At 39.4% G+C, this 24,573-nt stretch overlaps 1 protein-coding gene across 2 annotated transcripts in view; it reads right to left on the bottom strand.

Annotated features, from left to right (window-relative positions):
• The window catches only part of LOC128705812 (uncharacterized), a 61,925-nt gene that overhangs the window by 14,050 nt on the left and 23,302 nt on the right, over nucleotides 1-24,573 (bottom strand). For both annotated transcript variants that reach the window (XM_070082450.1, XM_070082451.1), the window contains one exon: nucleotides 13,391-15,406. In XM_070082450.1, coding sequence (XP_069938551.1) covers nucleotides 13,391-15,406 — 2,016 coding nt within the window. The remainder of the gene's footprint in view (nucleotides 1-13,390; nucleotides 15,407-24,573) is intronic.

Genomic DNA, 24,573 nt, shown 5'->3' with positions numbered 1-24,573 from the left:
CCGTGTTTTTTATGCCAAATTTCTGGGAAATAAACAACTATTTGTGTTGTACACAGTGTTTATCCTAAACCTTACAGTATAAAATACAATACTAACAACATAAAAAGTAAAGTAAAACATGAAATACCAAAATAAAACAATAAAATAAAGTGTTTACAAAAATGTTTTGTTGATATTCAGTAGTCAAGTTCGACTTACGACCATTTCGAGTTACGACCGGTTTCTCGGAACCGAACTCGGTCGTAAGTCGGATGGTAGGTGTATATGGAATAGGTGGTAAGTTATTAAATGCTGTAAAGAGTTTTTATGAGGATAGTGAGGCTCAGGTTAGGGTGTGTAGAAGAGAGGGAGACTACTTCCCTGTAAAAGTAGGTCTTAGACAGGGATGTGTAATGTCACCATGGTTGTTTAATATACAGTGGTCCCTCAATAATCGTCCATAATCCGTTCCTGGAAATGGGACTATTATCGAAATGGACGATTTACGAATCAATTTTCCCCATAAGAAATAATGGAAATTCAATTAATCCGTTCCTGACACCCAGAAGTATTAAAACAAAAAATTTTTTTACATGAAATATAAATGTAGTACATTAACAATACAGTGGCACATGATGAATTAAACATTAACAGAATAACGCTTACCTTTATTGGCGATTCTTCTTTGTGTATGGAAGACTGGAGAAGGAGACTGATTGGATGAATTACTGTTTGGAAGGGGAATCCCCTTCCATCAACACCTCGGGTACCAATTGCTTTTCTGGGGTTACTTCTCTTCTCTGTTTCTTAATGCCACTAGGACCACCTTGAGAGTCACTGGAGTCCTGTCTCGCAAGAAAACTGTCCAGAGAGCTCTGTTTCTGGCGTCTCTTTAAAACTTCCCTAAAATGGGCCAAGACTCTGTCGCTGTACAAGTTGTAAAGTAAAAGGACACAAGTGCAACTAATGTGACATTTATTGTGGCAACGTTTCGCTCTCCAGGAGCTTTATCAAGCCATTACGTAATGGCTTGATAAAGCTCCTGGAGAGCGAAACGTTGCCACAATAAATGTCACATTAGTTGCACTTGTGTCCTTTTACTTTACATATTGTCGGTAATTCTACCAACTTTATTACATGCTGTACAAGTTGCCGATATGGCTTGCAACATCCTTCTCTGGGTGATGTTTCTCCATAAATCTTTCCATCCTACCCCACATTTCAAAAATCTCCTTAATTTCTGAAGAAAGCATCTTCCTCCATCTCTCTTCCTCCTCCTCTGCAGCAAGATTCTGAGCTGCGATCTGTTGCTCTTCCTGCTGAAGCTCTTGCAGCTCCTCAGTGGTTAGCTCTTCGTTGTGGTCCTCTACCAACTCTTCCACATCCTCCAAACTCACATCCAACCCCATGGAACTCCCCAGTGCCACAATGGATTTAACAACTGACATAGGCTCATCAGGGTCAGCCCCAAACCCTTCAAAATCCCTCTTGTGGACACAATCTGGCCACAATTTTCTCCAAGCAGAGTTCAAAGTCCTGGTAGTCACTCCCTCCCAAGCCTTACCTATAAGGCTTACGCAACGGAGAATGCTGAAATGTTCTTTCCAAAAATCTCGTAGGGTCAAATGAGTGTCTGAGGTCACATTCAAGCACCTTTCAAACATTGCTTTGGTGTAGAGTTTTTTAAAGTTTGCAATGACCTGCTGGTCCATGAGCTGGAGGAGAGGAATGGTATTCGGGGGCAAGAATTTTACTGTGATGAACCCAAACTCCTTCAGAATTAGGTCATCCAAGTTTGGAGGATGAGCAGGTGCACTGTCCATTACTAGGAGGCACTTGAGATCCAATTTCTTTTCCAGGAGGTAATTCTTCACACTAGGGCCAAACACTTCATTGAACCACTCTACAAAAATTTCCCTCGTGACCCATGCCTTACTATTAGATTTCCAAAACACACACAATTTACTCTTCATAACATTGTTTTTCTTGAACACTCTGGGATTTTCAGAATGGTACACTAGTAATGGCTTCACTTTGAAATCCCCACTAGCATTAGCACAGAACATTAGCGTTAGCCTGTCTTTCACAGGCTTGTGTCCTGGCAGCGCCTTTTCTTCCTGAGTAATGTAGGTCCTCTTTGGGGCATTTTCTTCTAAAAGAGGCCTGTTTCATCACAATTGAACACTTGTGGTCCGAACTGGCAGCCTCACCATGCCTTACCACACTGTGTATGCCAGTACGCTTCTTAAATCTCTCAAGCCAGCGTTTGCTGGCCTTAAATTCACTCACATCATCACTAGTTGCAAGCAATTTCTTTACCAAATCGTCATGCAACTGCCTAGCCTTTTCACAAATTAGCGACGTCATAAGACTATCTCCTGCTAATTGTTTCTCATTTATCCACACCAGTAATAACTTCTCAACATCTTCGAGTACTGGTGATCTCATTTTTGTCAGTATATTTACCCCTTTTGCAACAACAGCGTCCTTGATTTCCTTTTTCTTGGCTATGATGGAGGATATGGTTGTACGGGATTTGTTATACATCCTGGCCAGTTCGCCCACATGTACGCCACTATCATATTGTTCAATGATGTAATGGAGCAAGAAGCTTTAGCAATAAGTATGGTCTTTAAAGCACTTCCGAGACATTATTTACCAGTACCCTGTTCATGTCTTGACAGACCATGCACCTCTGATACCTTTATTCCAGAACAAACAACCTACTGGAAGGTTAGCCAGATGGACCTTGACTATCCATGAGTTCACTCCCACTTTTGAACATTTACCTGGCAAGTCAAATGTAGTTGCAGATGCTTTATCGCGACACGTTAGTGTAGTTACTGCAGATCCTCCATTTACTGCCGAGGATGTAAAGAATGCCCAAAGAACAGATCCCATGTGGTCTGGTGTGATTCGATTCCTGCTCCAGGAAGATCTTATTCTGACTGTGAAGCCACCAGCACCCATTAGTGACTTTGTAATGAGCCAAGAATTACTGTATCGAACAGCCGAGTTGGGTACTCCTAGCAGAAGAGTATACCAGTTAGTAATTCCACAGTCACTAGTGAATGTAGCTCTACAGCTAGTTCACGATGCACCAGGTGTTGCACACCCTGGTATGGATCGTTCGGTGAAACAAGCCAGAATGAAGCACTTTTGGCCATGTATGGCAACTGACATTTCTGAGTATGTCAAGAAATGTAGTGTTTGTATGCAGCATAAAGGAAATGTTAATGGTCCTAATCCAATCCAGGTGTACCCAACCACTAGCGAACCGTGGGAAAGAGTTGCCCTAGATTTGTTAATCAATTTTAAATGTTCCCTCCAAGGCAACAAACATCTGTGTGTTATGGTAGACCATTTCACCAGATATTGTGAGTTAGTTCCTATTGCAGATAAGACTGCTGAGACAGTAGCTAAAGCGTTTAAAGAACGCATTATCTGCAGGCATACCACCCCTAAGTCCTTAGTAACAGATAATGGAGGTGAATTCTGTAATGAGATTCTTGAAAATTTGTGTACCATGTACAAGATCTCTAAATCCACCCTTGTTCCTCATCATCCTGCCGGCAATGGGTTAGCCGAACGAACCAATAAGAAAGTACTTGATGTTCTGAGAGCCACTATCAACCCCAGTAGTGAAACTTGGGATGAAGTTATACCAGATGTTCAATGTGCCATAAATTCTGCGTACAATTCTTCCATAGGTGATACTCCACATTATGCATTGTATGGTGTAGACAAGCATTTACCCTATGAGTTGTTATATTCCACTCCGAAACCCAATTACAACCCTGATGATTTCATAGCAACTCGTACCAGTATAGCTCAGAGTGTTTTTAGAAGAATCCATGAAACACTTCATAAATCAACAACAGAATTTACTAGAGTAACTAATAGCTGTGCTAAGCCATCAAAAGTTAAAGTAGATTGGAGAGTAATGCTTACAAATTTCAACAGAACATTTGCAATGCCTAAGCTCGATCAAAAGTTTGTTGGCCCTTATCGAGTTGTAGAACATATCACTGGCAATAAGTACAGTGGACCCCCGCATAGCGACCTTAATCCGTGCAAGAGGGCTGGCTGTTATGCGAAATGTTCGCTATGTGAATGAATTTTCCCCATAAGAAATAATGGAAATAAAATTAATCCGTGCAAGACACCCAAAAGTATGAAAAAAAATTTTTTTTACCACAAAAAAATGTTAATTTTAGTACACACAAACTGAAAAAGGCATGCACAATTACATGACACTTACTTTTATTGAAGATCTGGTGATGATTGATGGGATGGGAGGAGGGGAGAGAGAGTGTTAGTGTTTAGAAGGGGAATCCCCTTCCATTAAGACTTGAGGAGGCAAGTCCTTTTCTGGGGTTACTTCCCTTCTTCTTTTAATGCCACTAGGACCAGCTTCAGAGTCACTGGACTTCTTTCGCACAACATATCTGTCCATAGTGGCCTGTACCTCTCGTTCCTTTATGATTTGTCTAAAGTGGTTCACAACATTGTCATTGTAACAGTCACCAGCACGGCTTGCAATAGCTGTGTGAGGGTGATTTTCATCAAAAAAGGTTTGCACTTCAAGCCATTTTGCACACATTTCCTTAATCTTTGAAGTAGGCAATTCCTTCAATTTCTCTCTCCCCTCCTTTGAACCAGTTTCCGCAGGTCTGGCCTCTTGCTCTTGAAGTTGATCTATCAGCTCATCAGTGGTTAGTTCTTCATTGTCCTCCTCCACCAACTCTTCCACATCATGAGGATATTAAAGTGATCCTTCCAAAACTCTTTTAGAGTCAATCGAGTGTCTGTGGTCACTTCAAAGCACTTTTGAAACAGAGCTTTTGTGTACAGTTTCTTGAAGTTGGAAATGACCTGCTGGTCCATGGGCTGCAGGAGAGGAGTGGTATTAGGAGGCAAAAACTTCACCTTAATGAAGCTCATGTCCCCATAAAGTCGCTCTGCCACGTCTGTAGGATGACCAGGGGCATTGTCTAACACCAGGAGGCACTTAAGTTCTAATTTCTTTTCAGTTAGGTAATCTTTGACATTGGGGGCAAATGCATGGTGTAACCAGTTATAGAAAAAGTCCCTAGTGACCCATGCCTTACTGTTTGATCTCCACAGCACACACAAATTATCCTTGAGGACATTCTTTTGCCTGAACGCTCTGGGAGTTTCAGAGTGATACACTAATAAAGGCTTAACTTTGCAATCACCACTAGCATTGGCACACATCAACAAAGTAAGCCTGTCTTTCATAGGCTTATGTCCTGGGAGTGCCTTTTCCTCCTGAGTAATGTAGGTCCTGCTTGGCATTTTCTTCCAGAACAGGCCTGTTTCATCACAATTAAACACTTGTTCAGGTTTCAGTCCTTCAGTTTCTATGTACTCCTTGAATTCCTGCACATATTTTTCAGCCGCTTTGTGGTCCGAACTGGCAGCCTCACCATGCCTTATCACACTATGGATGCCACTACGCTTCTTAAATCTCTCAAACCAACCTTTGCTGGCCTTAAATTCACTCACATCATCACTAGTTGCAGGCATTTTTTTAATTAAATCCTCATGCAACTTCCTAGCCTTTTCACATATGATCGCTTGAGAGACGCTATCTCCTGCTAGCTGTTTTTCATTTATCCACACCAATAAGAGTCTCTCAACATCTTCCATCACTTGCGATCTTTGTTTCGAAAACACAGTTAAACCTTTGGCAAGAACAGCTTCCTTGATTGCCGTTTTCTTGGCCACAATAGAAGAGATGGTTGATTTGGGTTTCTTGTACAACCTGACCAGGTCGGTGATACGCACTCCACTTTCATACTTATCAATGATCTCTTTCTTCATTTCTATAGGAATTCTAACCCTTATTGCTGTAGGGTTGGAACTAGAAGCTTTCTTGGGGCCCATGGTCACTTATTTTCCAGAAACAGCACCGAAAACACTGTAATAATACGAAATATTCCGATTGTATGCTTGAATGTTACCGCGGAGGCTGGCTGGTAAACAATGCCACCGGCGGAACATATGAGGCTGGCTCAGGCCGCACATTGGACGCGTCTCGGACGAAGGCCGCTGAGCGGGTTTTTGGGCGCTATGCGGGGCAAAATTTTAGCGATCAAAGCGTCCGCTATGCGGATTGTCCGTTATGCAAGGCGTCCGTTATGCGGGGGTCCACTGTATAAGGTTAGAGAAATTAGTACTGGTAAGTACAAAGAATCGCATTTAGAACATATGAAGTTAGTATGCGATGTTGATGATATTGCTACCCAGACTAATGCGACAGATGCTGACAATCCTCTTGACTCTGTACCCTCTACCTCAAATACTCAGCCAGATAATCAACCCGACTGTCGCTATTCTTTGCGTACTCGACAAGTAATGAGAAACCCACAAGTATCTTTTGTAGATACTCGTTCAGATCTCCCTCAGTCAAGGCATGTGTTAGCCATTGCAGAGGAATTCGATCCTCCCAGAGATGATAACCATTCTGCATATGTAAACCTCACCCTCGCAGAATTGGGTTTAAATGTACATAGTCTGTATAATTAGATGTCCGAGATAAAGGAAATTGTCAACTGTTTGTTATTAACTGATCAGTTTTTCTGAATTTTTTTTCGTGTTCACGTTCCCTCCGTATTCTGAGAATTTGACAGTAATGATCTGAGTGCACCAGATTGCCTTTGCTGTTAATTTCACCTTGTATATATATTTATTCTTCCTCAGAATCCATAGAGTGCATGAATACAGATTGATCAATCAATTCCATCCTATATTATACCATGATTTGTTCTTATAATTTGTAACCCATTACGTTGAAACTCATTATGTTAACATCCATTAGTTCTAAGTTACATATGTCTTTGTTATTGTATAGAATCAGCCCAGAACCACCTGCCTGTTCAGCCTATAGTATAGTAGTGTATGTCAAGACGACATACGTAACATGACCGAGCTGTCAGCATAGTTGCTGATCCTCCTTTACATGTGTTGTATAGCTCCATGTGTTTCTATAGAAGATCCTTAGGTCTAGTGACTGTAAGACGTCACGGGATGCGCATGAGTTAGTGGGACGCTCTGCCTCGCTCTCACTTGACGCTTAGACATAGAAGCAGGCAGTAACATGACAGGATGGGCCCTTCTCTTACCACAGTCTGACAATATATATAGTGTTACCATCCAACAAGTGTGTTTGTCTTCAACCATCATATCTCCTTCCGAACCCCCACGACAGGTGTGCAGGCTTATGTTTTGAATATGTGAGTGCTGTAATTGTATATTCTGTACATATCTATTTAGAATACAGTTATATTTTTTTATAGAAGTAGTTTAAATAACCTGTGAAGAGGGCTGGTGAAAGGATTTCAGAGACTGAGGATGACCAATCATGAATGCAAGTACAGTGGACCCCCGGTTAACAATATTTTTTCATTCCAGAAGTATGTTCAGGTGCCAGTACTGACCGAATTTGTTCCCATAAGGAATATTATGAAGTAGATTAGTCCATTTCAGACCCCCAAACATACACGTACAAATGCACTTACATAAATACACTTACATAATTGGTCGCATTGGGAGGTGATCGTTAAGTGGGGGTCCACTGTATTACCCTAGACATATAAGGCCTTTATGTAAAAGCTACCCCACACTAGAACATGTAGTGAGAACCTTACTATCAAAGTAATAAGGGGCAACAACATAACACACAACAACCCTGAGGAGCCTATGCCAGTTGTGGAATCTACTGTGTCATTGGGGAAGTCAATGGGGCTGGAAGTTAGTGGGGAGGATGTGGAAGAGTTGGTGGAGGACGACGATGAAGAACTAACCACTGATGAGCTGAAAGAGCATCTGCAACAGCAAGAGACCATAACTGAGGAAATCGCTTCAGAGGATGGGGGAAAGAGAGAGATGGAGGAAGTTGCCTTCTTCAACAATTAACCCTTTGAGGGTCCGTCCCGTAGATCTACGGCTTTACGTTCAGGGTCCAAACCGTAGATCTACGCCATGAGCTCAGCTCACTCTGATAAACTGTGAGTGGTACATTTGGGCCTAGATATGAGAGAATACATCTATGTGGTATGTGTGCACCACATAAAACATCCTGCAGCACGCTGTGTATAATGAGAGAAAAAAACTGAAATCATGATTTTTCGATTAAAACAGCGACTTTGCAGTGTTTTGTCGTATGCTTTTTATAGTTCTATTTGCGATTTCTTGGTCTCATTTGATAGAATGGAAGACATATTACAGAAATAGAGATGATTTTGATTGGTTTTAGCACTGGAAATGGCTTGAAACTGAGCTCAAAGTAGCAGAAATGTTAAATTTTTGCCGATATTCAAGAGTAAACAAACGACCTCACACGTCTAATACACGCCAGCTGGTGGGTCTAATATGCATTCACAAATATGGTGATGATATTTATACAATTATTACAGTATTGCATAACAGTAAATCTTCTATTTTTTGGTGTGAATAAAAATTCACTATGTGAATAAAAAATCAAAATGGAATTTATTTGTAAAGCCTCAAAACGTAACTAATGAACAGAGGAAATGTTAGTTTAGTTCCAGGAATACCTACATTGTTTATTCTGGACCCTATTTTGAAATTGGAATATTTTGAACTTTGTGTTAAATTGGCCAAATTAACAATTTCTGATCACCTTAATTTGTAGTTGAAACAGTTGACTTGGCGATTTCTTGTGCTCAATCGATAGAATAGAAGTAATACTAGTGAAATAGCTAAGAATTTGGTTGACTGGAATAACGTAATTGGCCTAAAATGGGAGTCAAAGTTGGCAAAATCGCCGATTCGTAAATATCGCTGACACATCAAAATTCGCGAGAGCATAATTTCGTCAATTTTCCATCAAATTTCATACTTTTTGTTTTATTACCTTCACAAAAAGATTCTCTACCATTTCATAAGAAAAAATAAAAAAATTTTTTTTTTGAAAATTCTTGGACACTGGGGCACCACTTCAGAATTGGGCCTTGGACCCTGAAGGGGTTAAGGAAATTTGTGCAAAATGAATTGATGTGCAAACCTTTATGGATAAAAAGAATCACCCTGACACAGCTATTGCAAGCCGTGCTGGTGACTTTTACAATGACAATGTTGTGGCCCATTTTAGGAAAATCTTAACCCTTTGGGGGTCGACAGGTCCTCTCAGAGACTTGTTCTCAGGGTCGGCCAAATTTCAAAAAAAAAAAAAAAAAAAAAAAAAAAAAAAAAAAAAAAAATTCTTGTGAAAAGATAAGAGAATATTTTCCCGATCACAATGACACCAAATGTATGAAATTTGATGGAAATCTTACGGAATTATGCTCTCGCAAAGTTAGTGGTCTCGACGATATTTACGAATCGGCGATTTTGCCCAATCTGAGCCCTATTTTCAGCCATTTCCAGTGTACTAGTCGACAAAAATCATAACTATTTTGCTAAAACTCCATTTTTTCTATCAAATGAGTACAAGAAACCACCCATTTACCAATTTCAACTATCCAATAAAGTGGTCAGAATTTAGCAATTTTGCCAATTTCACACAAATTTCAAAAAGATGCCAATTTCTGAATAGGGTCCAGAATAAACAAGAAAGACATTCTTGGCACTAAAATAACAAGTTCTCTGTTCGTTAGTCACATCCCCAGGCCCCTCTTATATTTCTTTGGCTTTCCACTTTGAATTTTTATTCTTACAAAAAAAAAAAAAAATAAGATTTACTGTTATGCAGACTACTGCATTAGTGTAGAAATGGTATAAATAATATCAGCGCACTTGTGAAAGAATATTAGACTCACCAGTTGATGTGTATTGGACGCTTGGCATGATTTGTTTACTTTTGAACTTTGGTAAAAATCGAACATTTCTGCTACTTTGAGCTCAATTTCAAGGTACTTTTCATTGTAAAACCAGTCAAAGTCATCTCAATTTCTGTAATATGTCTTCCATTCTATAAAATAAGACCAAGAAAACTAGAATACAACAATAAATACAATACGAAAATACAGTGCAAAGTCGCTGTTTTAATCCAAAAACACGGTCATAGTTTTTTTTTCTCATTACGCACTGTGTGCTGCAGGATTTTTTTATACTGTGCACACTGACCACATAGACCCATTCTTACATATGTAGGCCTACCAGCTTTCTCTCACTAGATTTGAGGGCGCTAGAATTTAGGCGTACTAGTACGTCAAAAACCCTGGGTCATAAGATGCACTAGTACATCCGAAACCCCCAAAGGGTTAAAGGAATCCCAGGTACAGAGCTCCATGGACAGATTTTTTGGTGCGACAGAGGTCCAGTGACTGTCAAGTTGTTCCCAGTGGCATTAAAAAAAGAAGGGAAGTAACCCCGGAAAAGGACTTGGTACCTAAAGTCCTTATGGAAGGGGATTCCCCTTCCAAACAATAATACACGTCCATCTCCCCTCCTCCCATCTGATCACTCACCAATAAATCTTCAATAAAGGTGTCATTTATTCTTCATGTAGTATTTATTGTGCATGTATCCTTGTTTTTCTGTGTAGAAAAATGTATATTTCATGTAAAAAAAAAAATTCATACTTTTGGGTGTCTGGAACAGATTAATTGGATTTCCATTAGTATTTCTTATGGGGAAAATTAAATCAGCTAACGATAAATTCGGCTGAGGACAAACTCTCTGGAACGGATTAATATCGTTGGTCGAGGATCCACTGCATGTAATAATGTCAGTATGATAATAATAATAACAGCAATAATAATAATACTGTACCAAACACTGCATCTTTAACTACCAGAACAAATATCAAGATACTTAAAGCTAGAGGTACAGTGTGGTGCTACATGCACCAACAATATAACAGGGCCCAGGAATTTACATTTTTCGACTTTTACATTTTGCCACCGAAGTGGCTAGTTTATTGTGCACCCCATATCCATCCTGTGGATGGTAGTGCAAGAGCATATGGATACACAAAAGGCCCAGGAACTAGGCCCCAAAGGGTTAACAGGAATACATATGGATTTATATCTACATATCAATAGTTCACTTATCTGTTACAAGCAAATCTAGGAAATTTGCTTAGTATATCTGGTATCTTATTTTCATTAACCCTTTGAGGGTCGACAGGCCCTCTCCGAAACTCGTTCTCAGGGTCGGCCAAATTTAAAAAAAAAAAAAATTATTTTCTCTTATGAAAAGATAGAGAATCTTTTCCCGATCATAAAGACACCAAAAGTTTGAAATTTGATAGAAAACTTATGGAATTAAGCTCTCGCAAAGTTAGCGGTCTCGGCGATGTTTACGCATCGGCGATTTTGCCCACTTTGAGCCCCATTTTCGGCCAATTTCACTGTACTAGTCGACAAAAAACATGAATATTTCGCTAGAACTCCATTTTTTCTATCGAATGGGTGCAAGAAACCACCCATTTATGAAATTCAACTATCCAGTACAGTGGTCAGAATTTAGCAATTTTGCCAATTTCACACAAATTTCAAAAGATGCCAATTTCCGAATAGGGTCCAGAATAAACAAGAAAGACATTCCTGGCACTAAAATGACATTTCCTCTAGTCATTAGTCACGTCTCAACGCCCCTCTTATATTCTTTTGCTTTCCACTTTGAATTTTTATTCTCACAAAAAATATAAGATTTACTGTTATGCAGACTACTGCATTAGTGTAAAAAATGGTATAAATATTATTGGTGCACTTGTGAAAGAATATTAGACTCACCAGTTGACGTGTATTGCACGCTTGGCACGATTTGTTTACTTTTGAAGTTTGGTAAAAATCGAACATTTCTGCTACTTTGAGCTCAATTTCAAGGCACCTTTCATTGTAAAACCAGTCAAAATCATCTCAATTTCTGTAATATGTCTTCCATTCTATAAAATGAGACCAAGAAAACTAGAATACAACAATAAATACCATACGAAAATACACTGCAAAGTCGCTGATTTATTCCAAAAAAATGGTCAGTTTTTTTTTCCTCATTATGCACTGTGTGCTGCAGGATTTTTTTTAGACTGTGCACACTGACCACATAGACCCATTCTTTCATATGAAGGCCTACCAGCTTTCTCCCACTAGATTTGAGGCCGCTAGAATTTATGCGTACTAGTACGTCAAAAACCCCTACGCATAAGACGTACTAGTACGACCAAAACCCTCAAAGGGTTAATAAGATATCATGACATGTCATATAGGTTATTATACTGTCTCTGTATTCCTCAATAAGTGGACAATTAAGCACATAGTGTTCAAGACAGTGACAATATGCCTGATTACATAATTTGCATTTAGTTTGATCATCATCTGTGTGTCTCCCAAACTGCCAGAAGTACTTGTAACCAAGCCTAAGCCTGGCCACTACAACATCAGTCAGTCTGTTCACATTGCACGTTGCTCCATAAACATACTTATCTACGTTCATGTTATCATAGTGGGTTATAGATCTACTCAGGCTTCTAATTGCATTCCTATAACAATCATTTTCATTATTTACTTCTCTCCTAATATTATTCCTAATGCTAGATACAGTTATACCAAAGTTATATTCTACATTCACCTTCTGGGTACTCTTCCTGGCTAACATATCAACTTTATCATGAAGGAATAATCCAATGTGTGATGGGATCCGTAGCAACTGTGCATTAATTCCTTTGTCCCTGATTTTTGAGTATCTATACCTGGCTTCTCCAATGAGCATGTTATTGGAGTCATTATATGAGTCAAGAGCCTTCAATGATGACATAGAATCAGTAATGATGATAGTGTCAAGCTCAGTGTCATAGGTTAGCTTTAGCGCCATTAGGATTGCAAACAATTCCGTTTGCAGTGTAGACGCCCAGTTGTTAATTCTTATGCCTAACTCAACAAATTTATTATCGTTCTTAACTAGGGAGGTGGCAACAAGAGCAGATGCAGCCCTGGAATTTACATAACAGCTAAATACTACTAAAAATTTACATTATGGTTAAGCAAATTCCTGAAAAGATGAAAAAGAATTAACCTTAATAAGTACCTCCTTAACCCTTAAACTGTCCAAACAGATCTACATTCACATGTGTAGTGCACCAAAAGTAGATCTACGTTTTTTAACATATTTTCAAAAAAAAAAAAAAAAAAAAAAAAAAAAAAAAAAAAAAAAAAAAAAAAAAAAAAAAAAAAAAAAAAAAAAGTAAATCAAAGTTTTTTCACGTTTTCAAATGTAAAAAAAAAAGAAAAAGAAGCTCTACATTTTTTACATACTTTCAAATGTTGAAAAAACGTAGATCTACGTTTGAACAGTTTAAGGGTTAACAAAACTCCTGATACTGTTTTACAAAGTGAAGCTAGAGAAAGGAGGTAAGGAAACATGAGAATAGGAAGGTTGTCAAATTGAGGGAGGACTATAATACAAATAAAAGATTACTTACCCTGGGCTTTTGAGATTCTTGTTTATCAGCATTATCAGGCTGTTTTGCATCATTACTGCTATTCTTGTCTTCATTATTACATTTCTGGTTATAAATATTCTTGGTTAAATCTGGCAACTCAAAGTCATGTATCATAGAAGGTTCTAGATTTAATTTGGGCATCATCTTTGTATCCAGAGTTTCAGATGTTAAAGTAGCATTGGCTGTTGTTTCTACTGATGGCTGGTCCTGTGGCCATGGTGAAATATCATTCTTTGTATTATCTGACCCTTGTGGATCCTCTGATTGTCCAGGTAAACTATCCAACTGTGTGTGCGGGTTCTGTGACAGAGTTGAAATATTTTGTCCTGTATTTATGGATTCTTGTTTAGACTCCAACTGTGTGTGTGGGTTCTGTGGCAGAGTTGAAATATCTTGTCTTGTATTTATGGACTCTTGCTTAGACCCCAACTGTGCATGTGGGTTCTGTGGCAGAGTTGAAATATCTTGTCTTGTATTTATGGACTCTTGCTTAGACCCCAACTGTGCATGTGGGTTCTGTGGCAGAGTTGAAATATCTTGTCTTGTATTTATAAACTCTTGCTTAGACTCCAACTCTGTATGTGGGTTTTGTGGCTGAGTTACAAAAATTGTTCCTTTATTTTCTAATGCTATATTAAAATCAGATGACTCCTGTATGACTTCTGCATCATTGTCTAAAAGTTGAAAAAAATTATTAGAGTCCAGGATCTCAAGAGGTTCCTTGCAATTCAAAAAGATTGTATTTCTTTGTGCCCCTTGTGAAGGGGCAGTGGTGTTACTCACAGGTGTGACAGCATTCAAGATAGACTTGCCTTTTCTACCTATACCTCTAGAAGACGTCATTCTATTGAGAGCAAGAGGGCGGCCTCTTGTCTGTAGAGAACCTCTTTTTATGTTACTTATACACTCTCGTGTAATCTGTCTTTTTGAGTCTGGAGTGCTTGTTTTGAGAGGTCCAGTTCGACACACAAGAGTACTCTGCTGTATCGAAGAACCAATATATTGTCTACCTTGCCCTCTAAAACTTGAAGGTGTGACCCCTCTTTCTGAATCACTTATGCTACTAGAAGAAGGTGCACTTATAACTTGTTTTTGTTTTGTTGGAGTCTGGTATGAGTTTTGAAGATCTCTTCGAACATGTGTTGCTGAAAACTTTGAGTGGCCTTGATGGCTTGAATAAATTTCAATAGGGTCATCTGAATTACTAACTGGTGATTGTGGTGGTACTGGATTTTGGCTCTTCTTATTTAAAGGGGAGCTCTTGTTAGGGGCAGAATTTTTGCTGTGTGACTTTACAGGTGTTAATGAAATATCAGTACTGGAAAATAGCCATGCAGGAACATCTAATAAAGTTGAAGTAATGCCACCTGAACTAATAACTGTGCCACATTTCTTAAGTTTTTTAATTATGGTTTCTTTTTCACTATCATTTTCCTTATCAGGTTTCTTTTCTTTTTCTTGTGAGCTTTCACCTGAATTTTTACAACAGCAGCAATGATTCTTGTTCTTCTCACTGCTATTATCCAAAGAGTTGGTGGAAAAACTGGCTCTATCACTATTTCCACTGCTTTTGACTTCAGTTTCTTCTTTCTCATACAATTTTACACATGTTATAGAAGACTGAAGGTGAGCCATCAATTCTTCCTCTTGTGAGGTATTACTTAACATCTCTGTACTAATCTTTGGGAATTTATTAGTTGCCAACAAATTCTGTTCCAATTTCAAGAGTCCTGGAGTCTGGAGACATTCTATTTCTAACTGTCTTGCAACTTCAATAAATCTAATGAGCATGCTTTCTTTTACAATGGCAAGATTGTTATAGAAAAAATCTAAAATACATGACATTACATCTGGGTCAATGTCATTGAGAATTACAGCATGTGATGATGCATCTGAGAAACATGTATGAAGCTTCTTACTAAATGATGAGACAATTAATCGATGAACTTTGAAGGTCTTGTTTTTCACCACGAGACTTGCATCTGTAAGAAAATTCTGAAAAATCAAAAGCAATTGTCAGTCATTCAGTATTAAGAAGAATAAATTCAGTATTACTGTCAGATTGTATAATATTGTAATCAGAATTCTATTGTTTCCCCAGCTTTAAGGCCCTTACTGGCTTAGCAGTTTTATACTAACATAATAATCACACATTATGTAAATTACGGCATCAATTTAGCACTAGTATTACTAACACAAAGCAAGCAGAATACTGTATATACAATTTTTTAATATAAGTGGATCAAAGGAAAAAGAGAATAAGTAAGTAAGTTTATTCAGGTATACACAAATACAGTTACATAGATTATCATACATAGCAGCGTAAGTGTAGAGAACCTAGGATAACCCAAAAGAGTCAGACAGAGTGACTTATTTCCATTGGGGTCCCTCTGTTACCTTATCGATAATATTACATTCATATAAAAATCAAATGTGGCAGACAACAAATTATATAAAAATGACACATAAAACAAATTGTATAAAATAATGAATAAAAGATGAAGATAGGATAAGTAGACCACAAGAATTATGACAATATAAAAAAAATATGAAGAATGCTAAATTATAATCGATTTCACTCTGAAAATTAATTATCAATCTGTTGGAATACAATGAAAAATAGAAGACAATGAGTATATATCAAAGATTAATAATCATCTCTAGGGAATGCATTTACTGCCCTAATAACAGATGTTGATAGGGACTTGTCCCTCCTTGGTGGGACAGCCAGACAGCCACTGCAAATAGCAGTAGGTTGTGCCAGGATTCGTTGTTTGCAGGGGTAAACAAGAGGTCAGCGAATTTACTAGCAGCTTGAGGGAGAACTGCTTTGTGGATGTGTGTTAGCGTCCTGGTGGATGTTAATTTGATTGCAATTTTAGGTCCTGCATAGAGGTGAAGTCGCGATAGCTGTCAGCTCTGTCTGCTGGGAGGGGCTGTTGGTTGTCCCCACTTGGAGCTCTCTGGGAGCTTAGACATCCATTGTGTGCACAGAGGTTGAGATTTGAGGGCTTGAGTGCACACTCCCTGTGGCACACCTGACAGATGCCTTGTGGTCGAATTCCAGGGCACCGGCTCTGTAGTGGAAGTTCCTGGGAACCCAGCATATCTTGTGATATTGCTGGGCATTGGAGAGCACCAGTGTGGTGACCTGGTGGGGCCTAAGGGGCTGGGAGGGGAAAAGTACCCTCTACAGTTGGGGTTTCGCTGGGAGTTGGTTGGGTGAGGTGGGGGAGTTGAATGGTGGAGGCGCAGGTACTTTGGTGGGGGAAGCCCGGGGTGAGGGGATATTGGGAGGCGCAGGAGGATCACTGTACACTACACACAGGGTAAGCCTGGGGAGAGGGGTAAGGGGCAGTCACTGTATACAACACACAGACTGCACACTGTTGATCACAATGTCAGCATAAAGTAACACTGAGTGGCAAAACGAGTTAGCAGACAACTTCAATATTGATGAATGTGTTAATATTTTTTTACAAAAAACCCAAAACCTCTATAACATGCATTGCCCAATCAAAACTAAGCAAATCACAGCAAAGAGACTAAACAGCTCCTGGCTTACAAAGAGCATCCTCAGATCTATTGATAAAAAAACATCTACAGTATATGAAAAACAGTACAGAATGGGTCTAATAATAAATGATCTTGCAAAGCATTACTCATCAATACTAACCAATATAATAAGGTCAAAAACCCTGTATTACAAAAACAGATTTCATGACATAAAAGGTGATATGAAAAAGACCTGGAAAACCTTATCTGATATTCTAGGAACTAAAAAGCTGTCACTAAACAGAATGATTAACTTAACAAAACCAGAAGAACCTCTCCTCCAGCCAACCGACACTGCCAACAAACTTAATGTCTTTTTCTCGACCGTAGGAACAAAGCTAGCAAGCAAAATCCCAAACTCAAACATTCAACCAAAAGACTACCCAAATACTCTATCTCGCTCATCATCAAACCACTAAAGAACAAGGCAGGAGATCTAAACAACTTACCACCACTCATGTATAAAAAAGCTTCTCATGTGTTGTCACCAATTATTCCAACTCTTTTTAAAAAATCCATTGAATCTTCCACCTTCTCATCCATACTCAAGACAGCAAGGGTCACCACGATCCTCAAAGGAGGTGATCCAACTGAACTGAACAACTATAGGCCTATATCAAACTTGCCCCTACTATCTAAAATCTTCAAAAAATTAATTTACAAACAAGTCTATTCCTACTTAATATCCTACAACATACTCAACCCCTGTGAGTTTGGATTCAGACCAAAAAAAAAGCACTAATGATGCTATTATATATATGTTTGAACTAATATATTCTGCACTCAAAAATAATGTATTTCCCCTGGGACTTTTCATAGACTTACAAAAAGCTTTTGATACAGTTGACTATGACCTACTACACCTAAAACTCGAACATTACAGGATCAGAGGACACTCTCTCGATTACCTAAAATCTTATCCTAGCAACAGAACCCAGTATGTATACACAAATGGAGATTGCTCCACTACACAACCTGTTCTTGTTGGAGTCCCACAGGTGAGTGTCCTTGGCCTACTTCTCTTTTTCATTTATATCAATGACCTCCCAAATGCATCTAATCTCCTTAAACCCATTTTATTTGCAGATGATACTACTTATGTCTTCTCACACCCACGTCCAACCATATTAACAGACACTGTAAATGCTGAACTGCTAAAAATATCTACTTGGATGACTACCAACAAACTTACTCTCAATATAGACAAAACCTACTTCATGCTATTTGGAAACAGAGCTTCAAATGTACAGCTAAACAAACTGATAAATGGTTCACCCATTTCTAGACAGACAGAAGGCAAATTTCTAGGTCTCCACCTTGACTGCAGTCTCAGATTTTAGACATACAGTGGAACCTCAAAAATCGAACGTATCACATATCGAACGTTTCGAAAATAAGACCATTTTTTCAGACAAACTGTGTCCGTATCATCGAACGCGCCCCTAATTTCAGACCGCCAGGTATGGGACCTGTCTGCCGGCCTGCTCTGTCCGCGTTCCCGCGCAGGTGCCGTGAGCAGTCTAGCTTTGTTTATGCTTGAGTGAACACTAACCTGCAATCTCATTCACACATTTTACAATTATTTCGTTGTGTTTAGTGCTTGTGGGACTGTGAAATAAGCTGCCATGGGCCCAAAGAAACTTGCTAGTGGTACCCCTGTGGTAAAGAAAGTGAGAAACACCATAGATGTGAAGAAGGAAATAATACAGAAGTATGAGAGTGGTGTGAGACTTGTTGAGCTTGCCAGGATGTATGGGAAAAACAAGTCGACCATTGGTTCTATCCTGGCAAAGAAAGAACAAATCAAGGAAGCTAATGTTGCGAAAGGTGTTAATATGCTAACCAAAAAAAGACCACAAATAGTTGAAGAGGTTGAGAGGTTGTTGCCGGTGTGGATCAAGTATAAAGAGATTGCAGATGATAGTGTTTCAGAGACGATTATTTGCGAAAAGGCAAGGAAGTTGCATGCCGATCTGGTACAGAAAACTCCTGGAACCAGTGCTGATAGTGAATTTAAGGCCCGCAGAGGCTGGTTTGACAGATTTAAGAAGCGTAGTGGCATACACAATGTTGTAAGACATGGTGAGGCAGCCAGTTCAGACAAACGTTCAGCTGAGAAGTTTGTACAGAAGTTTAACCCCTTCAGGGTCCAAGGCCCAAATCTGGAGTCATGCACCAGTGTCCAAGAATTTTCAAAAAAAAAAATTTTTTATTTTTTCTTACAAAATGGTATTGAATTTTTTTGTGAAGGTAATAAAACAAAAAGTACGAAATTTGATGAAAAATTGACGAAATTATGCTCTCGCGAATTTTCATGTGTCAGCGATATTTACGAATCAGCGATTTTGCCGACTTTGACTCCCATTTTAGGCCAATTACATTATTCCAGTCAACTAAATTCTTAGCTATTTCACTAGTATTACTTCTATTCTATCGATTGAGCACAAGAAATCGCCAAGTCAACTGTTTCAACTACAAATTAAAGTGATCGGAAATTGTTAATTTGGCCAATTTAACACAAAGTTCAAAATATTCTAATTTCAAAATAGGGTCCAGAATAAACAATGTAGGTATTCCTGGAACTAAACTAACATTTCCTCTGTTCATTAGTTATGTTTTGAGGCTTTACAAATAAATTCCATTTTGATTTTTTATTCACATAATGAATTTTTATTCACACCAAAAAATAGAAGATTTACTGTTATGCAATACTGTAATAATTGTATAAATATCATCACCATATTTGTGAATGCATATTAGACCCACCAGCTGGCGTGTATTAGACGTGTGAGGTCGTTTGTTTATTCTTGAATATCGGCAAAAATTTAACATTTCTGCTACTTTGAGCTCAGTTTCAAGCCATTTCCAGTGCTAAAACCAATCAAAATCATCTCTATTTCTGTAATATGTCTTCCATTCTATCAAATGAGACCAAGAAATCGCAAATACAACTATAAAAAACATACAAAAAAACACTGCAAAGTCGCTGTTTTAATCGAAAAATCATGATTTCAGTTTTTTTCTCTCATTATACACAGCGTGCTGCAGGATCTGTTTTATGTGGTGCACACATACCACATAGATGTATTCTCTCATATCTAGGCCCAAATGTACCACTCACAGTTTATCAGAGTGAGCTGAGCTCATGACGTAGATCTACGGTTTGGACCCTGAACGTAAAGCCGTAGATCTATGGGACAGACCCTCAAAGGGTTAACCCTTTCAGGGTCCAAGGCCAAAATCTGAAGTCACGCACCAGTGTCCAAGAAATTTTGAAAAAAAAAAAAAAAAAAAAAAAATTATTTTTTCTTACAGAATTAAAGAGCATATTTTTGTGAAGGTAATAAAACAAAAAAAATTAGAATCTGATCAGTACTTACCGAGATACAGTGCCAAGAAGTTTGTAGAAAATGATGTGGTGGCGGCAACATCGACGAATTCCACATACGCGTATTATATTATTTTGTTGTTTTAGTTGTTTTTTCTTTTCTTTTCCAATTTTTTTCTATTCCTACTAACATTTGGGGCCTGAGAGACCAATACTGTATATAATTGACATATATATACTCACTGTATTGAACACAATAACCGCACTAATGTTATTATCATATTATTGTTTACCACTTGTTTATTACAATAAACATGCACAAATATTGTATAATACTAATGTTCTATCATATATTTACATATTTACAATCACTGGACATGGTTTTAGAACTGCTGGAGCTTGTGGAACTCCTTGAAACAAGGCACCATGCACAGAGGCACCTTACATTCCTCACACATAAACCGAGTGTCTTTGCGTCTTTGTTGCCGTCGTTTTGTTTGTGCACAGACAATGCATCTCTTCTGAGCAAATTTCTTTTGAGTTGAAGGAAGCTGTATTATGAAATGATCACCTTCTCTCCTCAAACGCTTGGGTATATTGTGATGAATTCGAGGACCATGTTGTATTGCAGGTGTTGTTACCTGGTACTTCATTATGAGTTGTCTGACAACAGACAAACAAAATTCACCATACGGTGGTCTGTTACCAGTCTTTATTTGGTACATATTATATGCATTCAGCATTGAAATGTCCATGAGATGGAAGAAAAGTTTCATGTACCACTTGTAACTCTTACGAACACAGTCAACAAAACCAATCTGCATGTCACACTTGTCAACCAAGCGCATGTTTTGTGTATAATCAATCACTGTCACTGGTTTTCGAATACGTTCATTAGTCACTCAATCAACTTTGCCACTGTCTTGCATTTCATTACGGTGAATGGTTGTCAACAATGTGACATCTCGTTTGTCATGCCACCGTAATGCCATGATGTCATTGGCAGTAAACACCTGCACGTCATCACCACGAACACCTGCGTTGAGCCTGGGCATATGTTTACGATTAGAACCCACTGTGCCACACACATCTGTCTTGTTCACTTGCATGAAATCACTGAGTAATGGGCTTGTGTACCAGTTATCGGTATATAATGTATGGCCCTTACCAAGATAAGGTGCCATCATGTTTCTTACTACGTCACCTGATATACACAATAACATCTTGGTATCTTTCAATGTTTTACTACCCGTGTATACAACAATATCCAACACCAGGCCACTGTCACAATCACAGAGTACAAACAATTTTATACCAAAGCGGTTCCTCTTGCTCGGTATATACTGCTTGAATGACAGTCTACCTTTGAACAAAATCAAAGACTCGTCAATTACAAGATTCTTGAATGGATAAAAGTACAGTGGACCCCCGCATAGCGAACGCCTTGCATAGCGAACATTCCGCATAGCGAACGCTTTGATCGCTAAAATTTTGCCCCGCATAGTAGACAAAAACCCGCTCAGCGAACTTCGTCCGAGACGCGTCCAATGTGCGGCCTCAGCCAGCCTCACATGTGCCGCCCGTCCCATTGTTTACCAGCTAGCCTCCGCGGTAACATTCAAGCATACACTCGGAATATTTCGTATTATTACAGTGTTTTCGGTTCTGTTTGTTGAAAATAAGTGACCATGGGCCCCAAGAAAGCTTCTAGTGCCAACCCTGTGGTAAAAAGGGTGAGAATTAGTATGGAAATTAAGAAAGATTTTGAAGGGTTTGGGGCTAACCCTGAGAAGCCTATGCCAGTTGTGGAATCCATTGTGCCTACTTCAAAAATTAAGGAAATGTGTGCACAGTGGGTTGAACTGCAAACCTTTATGGATGAAAATCACCCTGACACAGCTGTTGCAAGGCGTGCTGGTGACTATTTCAATGACAATGTTATGGCCCATTTTAGACAAATCGTAAAGGAACGGGAGGTACAGAGCTCTATGGACAGAAAGAAGTCCAGTGACTCTGAAGCTGGTCCTAGTGGCATTAAAAGAAGAAGGGAAGTAACCCCGGAAAAGGACTTGCCTCCTCAAGTGTTAATGGAAGGGGATTCCCCTTCTAAACACTAACACTCTCTCTCCCCTCCTCCCATCCCATCAATCATCACCAGATCTTCAATAAAAGTAAGTGTCATGTAATTGTGCATGCCTTTTTCAGTTTGTGTGTACTAAAATTAACATTTTTTTGTGGTAAAAAAATTTTTTTTTCATACTTTTGGGTGTCTTGCACGGATTAATTTTATTTCCATTATTTCTTATGGGGAAAATTAATTCGCATAGCGAACATTTCGCATAACGACCAGCCCTCTTGCACGGATTAAGTTCGCTATGCGGGGGTCCACTGTATATCCTGAACTTTTGTTTGAGATACATGAAAACATTTCTAATCTTGTATAACCTGTCACTTCTGTCAGGCCTGGTTTTGTCAGAGAAGTGCAACATACGTAACAGTAAGATAAACCTGTTCACTGGTATTATTTCACTGAAGGATGGGGTACAAATTAGCAGATCTGTGGACCAGTATGCTTTTATATTATGCTTATAGACGTGAGGCATAAGCATTATTGTTGCAAAAAGCAAATACATTTCTGCAACAGTCGTCTCTTTCCACCTGTGTAGTCTTGACTGTGGTGATAAGATCGTATTTGCCATGGTGTACCGAAAATACTTATTACTTTCCCTGACAATAATTTCCATCAATGGCTGGTCAAAGAATAATTCAAAGAATTCCAGTTCATTGGCCGTAGTTCCAAGGGGACAGGTAGGTAGAATTCCACTTTGAGAGTCATCAAAGTGGTGAGGGCTGGGAACAAAATTGGGATTTTGCTGCCAATCCCAGATACAGTTTGCTGGTGGATACTGGACATCATAGGCTGGTTGTACGGGTGGTTGTGGCGGGCTGGTGGGTGACGCTCCGCTTTGTCCTTGAACTGACGAGTCAGCAGCGTGGGTCCCCGCGTGGCACAGCGAGTCACGCATGGCGGTGCCACTACCACCACCAGCCCCACTAACACCATCCACTGATGCCTGTGGCCCATCCATGCCAAGTGTAGCCACATCATCCTCACTATCACTACCTAAAACGGGTGTAGGGCCACAGGATGTACTCCGGGATGTACTCCGGGATGTACTCCGTCCCCTGGGCACAGCATAGGGTACACTACCCGAGCGCATGCGGCGGCGAACATACCGACGCTTCACTGGTGAATATGTTTCCTCACTATCACTACTCGAATGATCGTCGAGCGCAATAAAATCACAATCCACGTCAGAATCATCGTCATTACTGAAGTCAGAGGCCAGGCCACGGGAAAATATTAGTTTTCTCTTACGTTTAGGAACACCCGACCGTGAGTCACGAGTGCCCACACCAGAGGTAGAAGGTCGAGGATCGTCGGGGTTTTCTGCACTATTATCGATATCCTGGTCATTATTTTCGGTCACTAACTTATCAAAGCCGTAGAATTCGTCTTCATTTCCACTTCCATCAGTGTCAGAACTATCAGACAGGAAGAGGAGAGTCCCAATTTTCCGGGGAGTGAGAGCTGACTTGCGACGAGGCATGGTGAACAAGGGTGACTGAGCCGGCGTTCCCACAATGCTATGCAGGCGCCTAGATTTTTTGTTTATGGCACACACCCACGGCGCAGACCCATTCTCTCATATGTAGGCCTATGAGCGCTTTCGCGCTAAATTTGACGGCGCTAGAATTTTGGCGTAGATCTACGGTTTGGACACTCACCGACCAGCCGTAGATCTACGGGACGGACCCTGAAAGGGTTAAGGGGCACATAGACAGTGAAGAATTCAAACCTGAACAAGTGTTTAATTGTGACAAAACAGGCTTGTTTTGGAAGAAAATGCCAAAAAGGACCTTCATCACACAGGAGGAAAAGGCACTGCCAGGACACAAGCCTATGAAAGACAGGCTTACTCTTTTATTCTGTGCTAATGCTAGTGGTGATTTTAAAGTGAAGCCTTTACTTGTGTATCATTCAGAAAATCCGAGAGTGTTTAAGAAAAACAATGTCTTTAAGAACAAGTTATGTGTCTTGTGGAAAGCTAATCATAAGGCATGGGTCACAAGGCAAATTTTCGAAGAGTGGGTCTGTGAAGTGTTTGGCCCCAGTGTGAAAAAATACCTCCAGGAAAAGAAATTGCCACTCAAGTGCCTCCTGTTAATGGACAATGCTCCTGCTCATCCTCCAAACTTATTAGACTTCTTGTCTAAG

This window comes from Cherax quadricarinatus, chromosome 7 (assembly GCF_038502225.1).
Source record: "Cherax quadricarinatus isolate ZL_2023a chromosome 7, ASM3850222v1, whole genome shotgun sequence".
NCBI classification, from domain to species: domain Eukaryota; kingdom Metazoa; phylum Arthropoda; class Malacostraca; order Decapoda; family Parastacidae; genus Cherax; species Cherax quadricarinatus.
This window is presented reverse-complemented; position numbering and strand designations above follow the sequence as displayed.